Raw genomic sequence first — 10,247 nt, 5'->3', positions numbered from 1 at the left:
CTCGAGGATGAAGGGACTAGGTCCCAAGCACCCCTCTCCCATCATCTCACCCTCGCAGACGTCCTTCCACGTCACCTCGCACGCGTTTTCGAAGACTCAGGCGCAGGGGGGCCCGTACAGATATAACGGGCTCAACACCTCCCTGGAGAAGAGCTACGTCACCGGCCCGGACAACTTCATCACCACCTACAACCGCCTCGACTTCCACCCCAGCTACAACCCACGCAGGCCCTCGTACTGTTAGATCCGAAGCAACCACAGTACGGAGCCGCTTCAGCTTTACTGTTGGCTGCCTAGATAAAAACAAAACAAAAAACCCACCCCAAACCGGATAGATTGACAGAAAAATAATTCACGCGGCACACGGATCAGCAGATTAACACGCCCGCCTCACACCATTAAACACCTAAGTCAGGATTTAATGAGGATTTTTCTCCAGAACATGGGAAAAAAAATTTAAAAATAATCTTTCAGTGTGGTAATGTGAGACTTGCTATTACAAGGTGGGGAATAGCTACAAAATTAGCAGGTTAAAGGTAGCAGTGCAGTTCTAAAAATAACTCCAAACTCTGGTACACATGGTTTTTGTAACAGGACTCCTGCCTAGTTAAGCTTAGCTTTGTGAGAAGAGCAGTTTAAATCTGTGTTATCAAAATTGACTTTGGTAATTTGTTGGGAAAACACGTACAGTCACTTTGGTACTAGATGAAAATATTTTACAGAATGAATGTTATTAGGAGTAATACCTTAACTTACAAACACTTAATGTGATTAAAAGTCAATTAAACAGCTCTTCTGAAGCGTTTTGCTTCATTTATAGGCACCACAGAGTTACTAGAACAATATACATTACATAATACATATTCTCTTAACCTTTTCTCTCACCAATGATCCTTAGCTCGTGTACCACAAAGCATTCAAAATTAAGATTTTTAAAGTGTTTCTGTACTATTTAATGAATAATCCAACTGTGGGTTTTCCGGGGCTATTCGTTAAGCCTTTGGATTTCTTGTAGAGAGCACGTGTTCACCCTTCTCGCCTCTTAAAACTACAACATTTGAAGAAATAATTCAAATAAAAGACAACTAATCCAAGTGAAAACGCTCTATTAAGTTTTATTGTAACAAGTGTAGTTACAGAGCCAAGTGCATCCTTTAGACAGTGATGGCCCTAGAGGGAACACCTTAGCTCGTTTTGTTTGAAAACCAGTCTTGAAGAGAAACTAGTCTGCCTGTTGATGAATGAGAAATGCCTCAACCTTAGTATAACACACCGATAGTATGCGTTAAAAAGCATTAATACTATTCTAGCTGTTCGCTAAAATATCTAAATTAAGAAATAAATGTAGAAGTCCCACTGCAAGTGATGTTCTTCAAGTTAGAAATACTCTGCATCGTTTTCATATGAACCGTGCAGGAAGCATGATGAGATATTTAAACCTACTTGCAAGGTAGAGGTTTTCTGTTTAGTTAATAATGCCAACTATGCAAAAATCTGAAGCCCAAAACTTGTACTTGTGCTTTTTTTTTTTTTTAAACATTCAAATCCCATGTTCCTGGACTTGCCAGCAAGGTTTCAGTCACGCCGACCAAGCAATCAGTTGTTACTGCAACTCATTGGGTTATCTTGCACAGAAGAATAACCGGCTAAACTCACCTCTCCCTAAAACATGGGAGGAAGTAAGCATACTAAGCAGAAATGGGCCCGAAAATGTAACTTTTTAAACATGTAACGTATGAAAGTAAATAACCAACCCTCTATTATTCGCTCTTACTCTTCTGCTACACTCTAGACAATACCTTGAGCTTCTCATAACTTCCCTTTCTTCTCCTGAAATGAAAAATAACATGAAGTGCTGAATTAATATAAACAGTTGTGACAATTTTACATATATTTCTATCCACAGATTTTTCTGCAGGTGGAATAATTTAGGGATAAAAGACCACCTCTTGAAAATATAAAATTAGTGGCTTTTGTCACGTATTTTCCACCTGTTTTCATACTTCATCTACCAAACCACCCACTTCCTTTCTTCTTTGCCTTAATTTCTTCCTTTTTTCTTGAACTGAAACCAGTTCCTCCGACCAGTTTTGCATGCAGTGTACCTTATGTCACCCTCATATAGACTCTATCCTGAGATACTGTACAAACTCAAAATATCATCCTAAAGATGGAACATTTTACTGCAGAGAATCTACCCAAAACAGTCTCTTTCTATGCTGTAGTTTGAAAGCAAGATTTGCACGTTTGCAGCTAAAATTAGGTGAGGCTGTACTGTCAAGCCAAGACAAGCTGTAGTTCTTAAAGGCGTGAAAAATTAAAACCCACATACATTAATAAAAGAAATGGCAGCAGAGATGGTGTGTTCCTGCCTTGTATAAAAAGCAGCTGCACATCAAAAAACACACATGTTCCCAAAATAGCGGAAAAGAACCGTGTATAAAAAATTAAGGTAGCCCCTGTGGTCCCCTTAGAATCCCTGAAGCACAGAAAAACAGTCGCTGCGATAAAAATAAAACACTATACCTATTTTCAAAGTCCTGAGCGAGCAGACATTTGCCCGGTTTCGCAGTCAGGATGCTGGAACTTACGAGTAACCGTAATAAAATATATCTCAGGGCTGCAGCACCAATTCCAGAGCTGTTCACTGACACACTAGTTAGTTACGTCCCCCGTGGGTGCTTGCTCCCCCTTGGCAGGTCAGCAATTCTCACGGAGCAAACTCTGGAAAAATCATTTGCTGAGACCAAAGATGACTGAGAGGACTTGGAGGTAGAGAGGAACACCCGTAATGTGTCGGTACAGAACCACCAGGAGTGACAGGAGGGTTTGAGGATCAAAACAGCAGTTTTGTACCCTGAAGACTGGCTCTCTGGCCTTCCAGAACCCCAGTGCTGGATCTCAAAATGTCCCCCACAAGCAAGAGATCTTGTTCATCCCATCTCCACGCTGTCAAGGGCTCCCAGACTCACCACCACCAGCCTTCGATAGCGGCGCAGAAAGGATTAAGAGCTAATCCATCTCGAGATACACCACACGCTCTGCAGCTGAACTAAACCCTGCCTCAAAACCTCCTGCCGCTAACGGACAGGGGTAAGCACAAGGAAATCCCCTCAAAGGCCAGGAAAGGAAACTGTTTTTAAAGGGTTTTGCTAAAATGACAAGCATCCTTCTCACGCTCCTGGGAGAGCCACCACTTTTTTGCCCATATGCTTTGTAGATTCTCCTTCGCTGTTTTACTAAGAACGACGTTCCTTTAAACAGCCAGAGGGTCACAAGGAAATCACACGGGAGAGGACAGGCCCAGGCTGAAGACAACGGGAGGCACGACAAGAGCAGCAGATGAACGGAGATCCTGTTCCCAGGGTCAGCTAAAAGCTGTCTTTGGACTACACGTAGTCTTTGGACTACAGTCAAGAGGGGAAAAAAAAGACACCACAAAAACACTACTCACTGGACGATGACATAAATCATAGGAGCACTCTGGTTTCACGGTCCGTGGTTGGAACCCCATTTATTAAACATTATAAACTTCGCAATGTACACCATTTCCTATATACAAATCAAGTTTATCAATTTTTAAAAAGTGCTGCTTGAAATTAGGTTTTATTTAAAGCACAAGGTAATTGGAATTGCATCGTAACTGAATCGGTTCACGAGTAGGATTGAGCACACAGACACATCGACGGGGGCACAAGACACCTTTTAAGTCTTAATGTGGATTTACTGAAAACTTCCGAGGAGAAACATTCAGCTTGTTTTATACAAACAGTACACAGTGCTTCCATCATCTCTATTAAAATTAAGTATACAGCTTAATCCTTTTAAAGCAAGGTACTCTGAAAACTTCTATTTTAAAATACCAGCCTATTTACTTATCCCAAACAAAACGCCCATATCCTGCAACTGAACCAAGGCAGACAAAAACACACGCCTGCGTAGATGACTGCAGGCACGTGAGCCAAGTCAAAAAAACCCAAACAAACACGTCTTCAAGGTATCCTACCACAAAAATGAGATGATCTAGCACACAGCGATCTTTTAGACCAACCAACCAACCAACCCAAGGACTACAAAAAGGTGACCGGACAGTATGAAATGTCAAGTGACCGCTATAAACATGTTCAAAATGTAACTGCACAACAGTACAAACACACAGAGGATGTCGCTTATTTCTCTACACGCCACAGTTACTCGTTCTACTCTACGCTACGCCAGAGTTTGCCAATATTCTGCAAAGGCGATCACACCGGGGGATACTACGCAATACTAGGTCCTTTCTCGACAGCTTTCGCTCCTTTTTGCAACGTTAAGGCCAGCCTCCAGGAGACTGCTGAGAATCAGAGATACTGAGAGAAGATCTGTAGGAGACCAGATAAAGAGAACACTGGATCAAATCACAGGGACAAGGCGTCAGAACAAACTAATCGAAGGACTGCGGTACATACAGAGCAAGAGGAAAGAACCGGCCAAGAGTGTAAATTCACACTTTTTTGGATTTTCAGTGAAACCAGCATGGGGTTATTATTTTTTTTTTCAGTATGAACGTGCTACTGAAATCTCATTTTAAGTTAGTACAAGTAAGAAGATAGTAGTGAAAAATTGCTTTATTCTGGCTGCTGGAAATGGAGGCAGAGAAAGCGCTACCGGTATGAAAGGACAGTGCTGAAAATATCCTTGGCGTTTGTATTAGGGACTTCCTACAGCAAACCTAGATTTGCTTCTATTGCACAAAATTCGGAAATGAAAATAAAAGTTCACAGAAATGTAACGTTTTAGAAACCACTTTTGAAAAAAAAAGGAAAGTTAAGGGCACTCAATTCAAGAAAGTTCATTCCAGAAGCCATCTCTGGGCAACTGCAGGGATTCAAAGTGAGACTTGAGAGCAACGAGGAATCGTTCCAGCCGTGCAGGCCCAACAGTACGGAAATGTAGCAAAACCCACAACAATCAGGTTTGTCTGAAGAGACACGCTCCTTCGCTTTTCTCGAACCGCAGTTGTGCTTGGAATCCTCTGCCAGTGGGAGGTTTCGGGTACTCCGGAGGTCCTTACAGCAGTTGCCGAGATCGCTTTACACAACGACGCGCAGACAGACTGACCCACTTTATTCTCCCCCCGATTTGCATTTGTACCTTCGAGGGCCGATCCCCACAAGCCCAGCTGTGCCGACCTCGCTGGGGTTCTACCGAACCCACCCGAGAGTGGGAGAACCGAGACCCTGGCGTAAAACCACGACAGAGGATTGTCCTAAGGCAGCTCGAATGTGAACAGATGCCAGATAATCTGCTATCGAATGCTGTGTTTTCCCGGGATCTCTTAACAGATTGCCAAATATATTCCGCGTGCAAACAGGTTTCCTCCTGACAGACAACCAGAGGCCTCATAATTTAAAGCGTGATTAGGCAGTATCATCTTATCTACAGTAACCACAGCATCCTGTAGTCATGCAAGCCCTAAAAATCATTATAAAAAATATCTCCTTAGAGCACTTTAAATAATTTACAAAATTCTACAAAAACTATGCATGTTTTACGATATCCCTGTTGAATAGAAGCACTCTTCACATTAGTGTGTGTATGATAGAGAGATACCAGCATCGCCCACTGTCTCTCCTTTCATGTCTCAAGTTTTATCAAGGTAATTACAAGGATGGTTATTCTCTAAAAAGATTGTTACTGTAAAAAAAACAAACACCAACAACAAAGCATACTTACATATTTGAAACCTTGCTTTTCAAGAGGAAATCTGGGCAATCCCCTGCAGGTATGTCAGTAAATTTTGCACAGGTTTTGTCTAAAACTCCCTGCCCTTGGTTCACTTTGCAAGCAGTTTCCCTATTCTGCAGGACAGGTATTTTTCCTTCCAACCTGGAGCTGGATACCTGAATTTCTTCCTGCCTGTCACTGTCCTGGCACGTAACTTTTTCCCTCTTGATGCACACCTGCACGCTGTTACCTGTGCTCGCTCCTCCATCAGTTTTGCCCACTGTTGCTGCTGTTACATTTAGCTCCTGCAGTGGGCAACCTGAACTCGAATCTGGCTTCCCGTCCTGCTGGTTATCCTCTCCCTCGCTGCACCCACGTACGCTCTGCTGAGCTGCATCCCTGCTCACTTTATCTGCTTTTACCACTGCCAGACTGCGGTCAGGGCGGGGAGCATCTAAATTCGAATGGGCCCAGCTGTCTTTGGGGATATCTCCTTCCTCGATCCACACCTGCGTGTTCTCAGCTTCGGATGTCCCTCTGCAAATCTTATCTGCGTTTACCGATGCCGCGCTCCGCTCCTGCGAGGGGAGACTCGGGCGGGAATCCGAGGGGTCTCCTGAAGCATTTGCCTTTCTGCAACCCTCTGCTTCCTCTTTGATACGCAAAGGAGGAGCCTCCAGTCTCTCAGAGGTTTCTGCTACACGGGGACTCGACGCTTCCACAGTGAGCTTCTGAGAACTGGATTCTTTTAGGGCTGTCGCGCTCTCCCCACTAAATTCACCCCTGGGCAAGGGGGCTCCTCTTCCTTGGGAAGCTGCCTCTGTTCCTAATGCACTGCTCTGGGCTAGTAAAAGCTCTGCTTTCTGCCTTTTGTTCAACAGCATGGATTTCTTCCTGTCTCGGGCGTATTTTAGACCTGCAATAAATTTACTCGAAATTTTTAGGTGAAAGGTGTTCTTTCTTTTCGATCTAGACTTCGCACTCATTACTTTCCGTACCTTGCAGCCTTCATTTTTACTCGTTTTAGGCGGAAGCGTTTTCTGCACAGGCTCTGCATTAGGGACATCCTTTTTACCTGTTGGGTTTCCACATAACTCCCCCCCAGCAACACTTTTAACCCCCACCACTCCCTGCTTAGCTTTTGGCTGACCAGTATTATGAAGATCAACATTCTCTGCAGAGGCAGCAGATTTCCCGCCGCCCTGTAACATTGCACTTTTCTCTTCCGTTCTCTGAGAGTCCTTCAACTCCTCAGTTTGCTGAGGCACCTCAGTCTTTTTACTCCGACCCGGTGCAAGGTCAATCTCGTTTTCAACCGGCTGTTGCTTGGCTTTTCCTTTATTAGCAGTTTGTTTGGTCACTCTCAATAGGTCCAGAGTTGTGTCATCCTTTTGTATCTCCGAATTGCTTGCAGTGTCTTTAGCCTTTTCTGCCAAAAACTTCCGAATTTCTTGTTCGATGCTGTCATCGCTGTCCACTGAACTGCTGTCATCAGCGTCTGACGCAGCCGTGAAAGTACATCTTTTATTTTTAGCTGCCCGCAGATTATTCTGGTTTGAGACTGGTTTAGGTCTACATCCTTTTTTAAACTGTAAGTTAAAATCCAAGTTTTTCATGGTTTCTGCTTTTTCACTGCTAAGTTTGACATTTATGTCGTCTGGAGGATTTCTGATTGTGTTATCTTTCACGGCTTTCCTAGGTTTTGTGAGGCAGCTTTTCAGTAGCACAGGATTTTTACATTTCCACTCGTTTTGTTGGAAGCTACTAAACTCATCCAGCAGCTGAGTTTCTGCCTCGCTAAATCTGACTCTCTTCTTGCACTGAGATTTCTGGTCCTTGGACTTCTTCTTTAATTTTCTTTTAGACCGTAAAAGGTCCTTGATAGCACTATCAAGGTCCTCATCGCTATCCAGAGAACTGCTCTCATCACCTGAACCATCCCTCTCTGGAGTTTGGCTGGTATTTTTCACAAGCTTTCTCGTGCTACTCTGAACCTGCATAAAAGGGTTTACAGAGTCCAAGGCCATGCATCTGCCATCAGATCCAGATAATTTGGAAGACATCAGCTGCTCCTGCTGGGTCTCTTTACTACTGAGCCTCTGAGCATCACCGAGTTCTGCAGTGCTGCTCAGGGCACGCTCCTCTTGGAGCACAGGAACTCTGGAACAGTTACCTGGCTGGAAAAGTCCCGTCTCCAGCTGTTCAGGTGTTTTTGATGCACCTTGTTTTGCTATCCTGCTTTCTGTTTTAAGCCTCCTTTTACGACTCAGCGATAGCTTCAGTGTTTTGGGTAGAGAAGGCTCAAGGGTACCGGTCAGGCTGTTTTGATCAGAAGGCAAAGGCATCTGGACTGAGTGTGACAGGCTGGGAGGCTTCGCCGCAAGGTTTTCCGACTGTGCTTTCAGAGCTAAAAAAGCCCTGATTTCTTGCTCTATGCTATCATCGCTGTCCACAAGGCTGCTGTCGCTTTCACAACGCGAGGATGCAAGAAGCTGGGGAGAAAAGAAGGGGTCTGTAGCGAGTGATTTGTTGTCACTTCCCATTTGGGATGGCATGATGGTTTTGGAAATATCAAGAATAGCTTCTGCACACATGAGTTCTGCAGATGTGTCCGCTCTGCAAGACGCCTGCAACGTGAGCTCACAAGCAGCAATCTTGTTTTCCGGAGGTGCAAAATGCCTGGCTTTTTTCAGTGGTTTAAACAGCTTGTTAAACTCATTGCTTGTGCTTTCTAAGTCTGTTGACTTTGAATTAATTTCTTTTCTCTTGATGCTTATAGGGCTTTTACGGATTTCTGGTGAGGCACTTTTTGCTGAGCTAATTGTCAGGCTTGCGGAAATGTCCGCCAGTCCCTTTGTATCAAATTGTTCCCTCTGCAAAGGGGCACAGTCAGTTGCACGACTCGCCTCTCTCCTGATTTTCTCCAGCTGATAAAGCTGAATGGCTTCTTCAATGCCATCATCACTACTTGAATCAGACGCGTGCACGCTCTCGTTGACAAGCGCTCTCCTTGTCTCCCAGTAATTAGCTCCACTTTCTTCATTTTGCTCCACTAACCAGGGCTGGCTGGCAGTGGCCATTTCTAGATACGCTTGGTTCACCTGGCAGAAATCACCACGCTCTTCTTGGATTTTAGGCTGCAAACACTTGGACTGAGTGCTGGTTTTCTGGAGCTTGGGATGGTGTCTCAAGAGAAGCGTGTTGCAGTCTTGCTTTACAGCACCACAGTTTGTTTTGTTTGCCGTTTCCTTGTTGCACTTTAGGACAGATCTCACACGGGAATCTTTTTTATCCTCCCCAATCACACACTTAGTAATTTCTTGCTGCTTCTTCTCATTCAAGAACTGCACTATTTCAGCTTGTATGCTCTGGTCGAAAGAGTCGTCGCTGCTGATGCTCTGAGGGGAAGCAGGCTGTCGCCTTTTCCCAATTCCCAAGCGGTCAGACAGATACTCTTCAGACAGCATCTCAGCCTTAAATTTCACAGGGAGAAGGTTACTAGACATTTTGTCCTGGGACAATTCCCTCTTAAACCTTTTGTCTCTGGTTGCATTCTCAGAACACTCCGCGTTCCTTTGCAACGACTGGTCACTTTTGCTTTTTGCTTTCAAGTACTCTTGAATGGCTTCCTCTATACCTCGGTCAACAGAATCATCACTATCAGAATCGAGTAAGAGAGTCCCGAACCCCACGTTTTCTTCCACTTCAGTGTCATCCGAATCAGCGGGGCATCCACACTTGGTACATTGAGGATGCTTCTGTAGCAACGTGGTGCTCGATGTGACTTGGTTCCCAGTGCCCTTTTCTCCCTTCTGTTTCTTCTGCATAATACAATCATACTCATTGTTCATACCCAGGGGAGACTCTTGACTTTGCAGGTTGTTTATGATCATCTGAACTTTTGCGCTGACAGAAGTTCTAGTGACGTCCTCTTCAGATTCAGAGAAGCACAGGGGATATCTACAATTCCCTGCTGGTCCAAAGGACTCCCATTTTGTCTGAAGAGCTACCAAAGGAGAAGCATTCATAAGGAACATTCTAGCAGACAACAGCAAAGTCCACGATGGAACAGTTTCTCAGACTGGTCTCTCTTCCATCCTACAACAAGAAAAAAAAAAAAAGAGGAATATTTTTTATTACACATCTGCCTCCTAAAAGTTCCATGTAATAATGTAACACAAATTGTACATTATTAACACTCATACTTAAGAGTGTCAGATAATCACAAGAGTTACTCCTCCTCATCACTTTAACGGCTGAATCAGTCACTACAGTCATTAAGGGTCAGGCAGAGCACTCATCATTTGTGGTTTTCAATATTTTCCAGCACAAGCATAATCCAATTCAGGGAATTCTTTTCACTTCCAAAACTCTTCCTGCACTTTCCATTGAAGGTCACATACTCTTTCACGCATGCTCCTAAATAACCACGTTGTCCTTGTCGAGACCCCAAAAGAATCGCTCTGATGACAGTTCAGTGCCCGGGCGTGTGTGATCCCCTCCTGCCCTAAGGTGCCCCTAATATTTTTTGCAGTGAACTT

At 44.1% G+C, this 10,247-nt stretch overlaps 2 protein-coding genes across 2 annotated transcripts; one reads left to right on the top strand and one right to left on the bottom strand.

Moving 5' to 3' along the window:
• The first annotated feature begins 7 nt into the window (after positions 1–7).
• LOC104281260 (chromosome unknown open reading frame, human C9orf116) lies at positions 8–244 on the top strand. The gene has a single exon (XM_009879190.1). It carries the CDS (start codon positions 8–10, stop codon positions 242–244), a length of 237 nt encoding a protein of 78 aa, XP_009877492.1.
• A 5,467-nt stretch (positions 245–5,711) lies between these two features.
• PPP1R26 (protein phosphatase 1, regulatory subunit 26) lies at positions 5,712–9,743 on the bottom strand. The gene has a single exon (XM_009879189.1). The coding sequence runs from the start codon at positions 9,741–9,743 to the stop codon at positions 5,712–5,714; it is 4,032 nt and encodes a 1,343-aa protein (XP_009877491.1).
• Between the last annotated feature and the right edge of the window lie 504 nt (positions 9,744–10,247).

This window comes from Apaloderma vittatum, unplaced genomic scaffold (genome assembly GCF_000703405.1).
Source record: "Apaloderma vittatum isolate BGI_N311 unplaced genomic scaffold, ASM70340v1 Scaffold42061, whole genome shotgun sequence".
NCBI classification, from domain to species: Eukaryota; Metazoa; Chordata; class Aves; order Trogoniformes; family Trogonidae; genus Apaloderma; species Apaloderma vittatum.
The sequence above is the reverse complement of the archived record's forward strand: the minus strand, read 5'-3'. Positions and strand labels throughout refer to the sequence as shown.